Source organism: Etheostoma cragini, chromosome 23 (genome assembly GCF_013103735.1).
Source record: "Etheostoma cragini isolate CJK2018 chromosome 23, CSU_Ecrag_1.0, whole genome shotgun sequence".
In the NCBI taxonomy this organism is placed as follows: domain Eukaryota; kingdom Metazoa; phylum Chordata; class Actinopteri; order Perciformes; family Percidae; genus Etheostoma; species Etheostoma cragini.
This window is the reverse complement of record NC_048429.1, coordinates 137,361-140,270: the sequence shown is the minus strand read 5'-3', so window position 1 is coordinate 140,270 and position 2,910 is coordinate 137,361. Positions and strand designations below refer to the sequence as shown.

General features: G+C 52.0%; 2 protein-coding genes across 2 annotated transcripts in view; one reads left to right on the top strand and one right to left on the bottom strand.

Annotated features, from left to right (window-relative positions):
• Positions 1 to 1,875, bottom strand: part of LOC117939035 (chymotrypsinogen B-like) — a 4,297-nt gene extending 2,422 nt beyond the window's left edge. The window contains exons 1-4 of the mRNA XM_034864077.1: positions 1,495 to 1,875; positions 1,410 to 1,460; positions 483 to 542; positions 16 to 240 (exon numbers count right to left, since the gene is read on the bottom strand). Of these exons, the coding sequence (XP_034719968.1) occupies positions 16 to 240; positions 483 to 542; positions 1,410 to 1,455 (331 nt within the window). The 5' untranslated portion in view covers positions 1,456 to 1,460; positions 1,495 to 1,875. The remainder of the gene's footprint in view (positions 1 to 15; positions 241 to 482; positions 543 to 1,409; positions 1,461 to 1,494) is intronic.
• Positions 1,876 to 1,904: 29 nt separating this feature from the next.
• LOC117939033 (protein mono-ADP-ribosyltransferase PARP12-like) overlaps positions 1,905 to 2,910 on the top strand; it is a 5,807-nt gene continuing 4,801 nt past the window's right edge. Inside the window, exons 1-2 of the mRNA XM_034864076.1 lie at positions 1,905 to 2,281; positions 2,321 to 2,390. Coding sequence (XP_034719967.1) covers positions 1,966 to 2,281; positions 2,321 to 2,390 — 386 coding nt within the window. The 5' untranslated portion in view covers positions 1,905 to 1,965. The remainder of the gene's footprint in view (positions 2,282 to 2,320; positions 2,391 to 2,910) is intronic.

The window sequence follows — 2,910 nt, the reverse complement described above, 5'->3', positions numbered from 1 at the left end:
CCCCCACATCTGGACCCCCCCCCTGGCCCCCGACCCCTGTGCAGGTGACCCCTGACCTCTGGAAGCAGTGCGCGGCCGACACCACCCAGGTGGGGGCGATGACGGCGCCGCCGCAGGCCGGCGTGGAGACGTAGCGGAGCGACACCTGCCAGGGCCACGAGTGGGCCCAGGCCTCCTGGCCCCCGATGATCCGGGTCTCCAGCTCCTGGTCTAGACTGAAGGACCGCACCCCCGACAGGTCTACACACACACACGCAAGCACGCACAAAAAAATAGTAATATCTTAATACAATATTAATAATATTAATAATAATAATAACAATATTCATATTATAATAATAATAATAATAACAACAATATTAATATAATAATACTAATAATAATAATTATAACAATACTAATATAATAATAATAATAATAATAATAATAATAATAATAATAATAATAATAATAATAATAATAATAAATGGAGTTTGTCTCACTGAGTCCGAGCTGTGCGGGGGGGGCAATGTGTTCCTGAGTGAAGTTCTCAGTCAGCTGATCTGAAGAGACAGAGACACGAGACATCAGCAGAATCTCAGGTGTCTCCTAGGGTGTCTCTTCCTCCCAGCTGTCTCCTACCAGCAGGTGTCCCCTACCAGGAGGTGTCTCCTCCTACCACCAGGTGTCTCCTCCTACCACCAGGTGTCCCCTACCAGGAGGTGTCTCCTCCTACCACCAGGTGTCTCCTCCTACCACCAGGTGTCTCCTCCTACCACCAGGTGTCCCCTACCAGGAGGTGTCTCCTCCTACCACCAGGTGTCTCCTCCTACCAGGTGTCCCCTACCAGGAGGTGTCTCCTCCTACCACCAGGTGTCTCCTCCTACCACCAGGTGTCCCCTACCACCAGGTGTCTCCTACCACCAGGTGTCCCCTACCAGGAAGTGTCTCCTACCACCAGGTGTCTCCTCCTACCACCAGGTGTCTCCTTCTACCACCAGGTGTCTCCTCCTACCACCAGTTGTCTCCTACCACCAGGTGTCCCCTACCGGGAGGTGTCTCCTCCCACTAGGTGTCTCCTACCACAAGCTGTCTCCTACTCATAAAAGATTATGATTTATTTCCACTCTTCATTCTAACCCCAACCGGAACGTCAGACACCGCCTACCAAGAGCCTGGGTCTGGGTCTGGGTCTGGGTCTGTCCCAGGTCTCCTCCTAAAAGGAAGTTTTTCCTCGCCACTGTGGCCCTGTTGCTTGCTCTGGAGGAAACTACTAGAACTGTTGGGTCCTTGTAAATCCTGGAGTGTGGTCTAGACCTGGTCTGTCTGTAAAGGGTCTCCAGATAACTCTTGTTATGAATTGATACTATAAATAAAATTGAAATGAATTAAATGAAAAACAGAACCATCAAATCATCTGGTTTTCTCACCTGTTGCAGGGAGCAGCCACGCTGCCAGCAGACAGACACACAGCATCCTGTCTGTCTCTGCAGGCTGACCTGTCTCTCTGTAGACCTGTCTCTCTGCAGGCTGACCTGTCTCTCTGTAGACCTGTCTCTCTGCAGGCTGACCTGTCTGTCTCTCTGTAGGATGACCTGTCTGTCTGTAGACCTGTCTCTCTGCTGACCTGTCTCTCTGTAGACCTGTCTCTCTGCAGGCTGACCTGTCTGTCTCTCTGTAGGATGACCTGTCTCTCTGCAGAGCTGTCTCTCTGCAGGCTGACCTGTCTCTCTGTAGAACAACCTGTTTGTCTCTCTGCAGACCTGTCTGTCTGCTGGCTGATGAGTCCCAGCTGCAGCTCCAGGTGTCCTGATGAAGGGGGCGGAGTCTTCTCTCCATGGTTCACATGAGGATCACATGACCTCCTCACATGTCTTGTTCTCAACACTCTGTCTGCTTTTATTGTGACAGTCCGGGGGCGGAAGTGAGTTGGTGTTGTACCTGGCCGTACCCCCTGCAGAGGCAGACAGACAGACAGACAGAGACATGTCTTGGTCCGGGTCCGGGTCTTGGTCCGTGTCCTCTGGGTCTGGGTCCGGGACCTCGGGGTCCGGGTTCAGCCGGGAGGTGCAGTTTGCCACCGCGCTGCTGTGCAGCAACTCGGGCTCCATGCCGCTGCTGCAGCTTCACCGCGAGCTGCTGCAGCGCTGCGACATCACCGAAGAAGAGTTCTGCTGGGTCCTCCAGCGGTGCCCCCGCTTCCTGTTGGTCAGCGGGCCCTCGGAGGACGGCTGGCTGCGGCCGGAGGACTGCACGGTGGTGGCCAGGACGTCGCTGCGGCTGTGCGGCAGGCAGGAGGAGTGCGGCGGGAGCGGCGGGAGCGGTGGGAGCGGCGGGAGCGGCGGCGGCTGCGAGCAGCTGCATCTCTGCAAGTACTTCATCTACGGAAACTGCAGGTTCGGGAAGGGAAGGTGAGAATGTCAATAAAGTAGTACCAAGTACTAATAAAGGTAGTTATAGTAGTACTAATAAAGTTAGTTGTCTGGCTTTGTTAGCGGAGGGATTCTGACGCCTGCGCACAGCGCAGTAGCCTGCGCGTTACCCCCCCTCCCCCCAGGTTTCCGAGGCTGTATAGATTATATAGATTATAGATTATTAATTTATTCTTTATTACAGATATGAGTTCACTTTTAATCTTAATGTCTTGGGGACTGTATTCTGTTTGACGTCCATGGCGGAGTGATACACACTTCCTGCAGCAGTGAAGAGACAAAACGAAACTTAAGGAAAGAAAACACACACACACACACACACACACACACCCACAAACATACACACAACACACACACAGAGAATGGTATACACACACATACAGATCTGGAGAAATCAATGTCTTCATACAAATCAAATCTTTTTACAGGTAACCCTTTATACAGGTGTGTGTCTCTTTGTGTGTGTGTGTGTGTGTGTGTCTGTGTGTGTGTGTGTGTG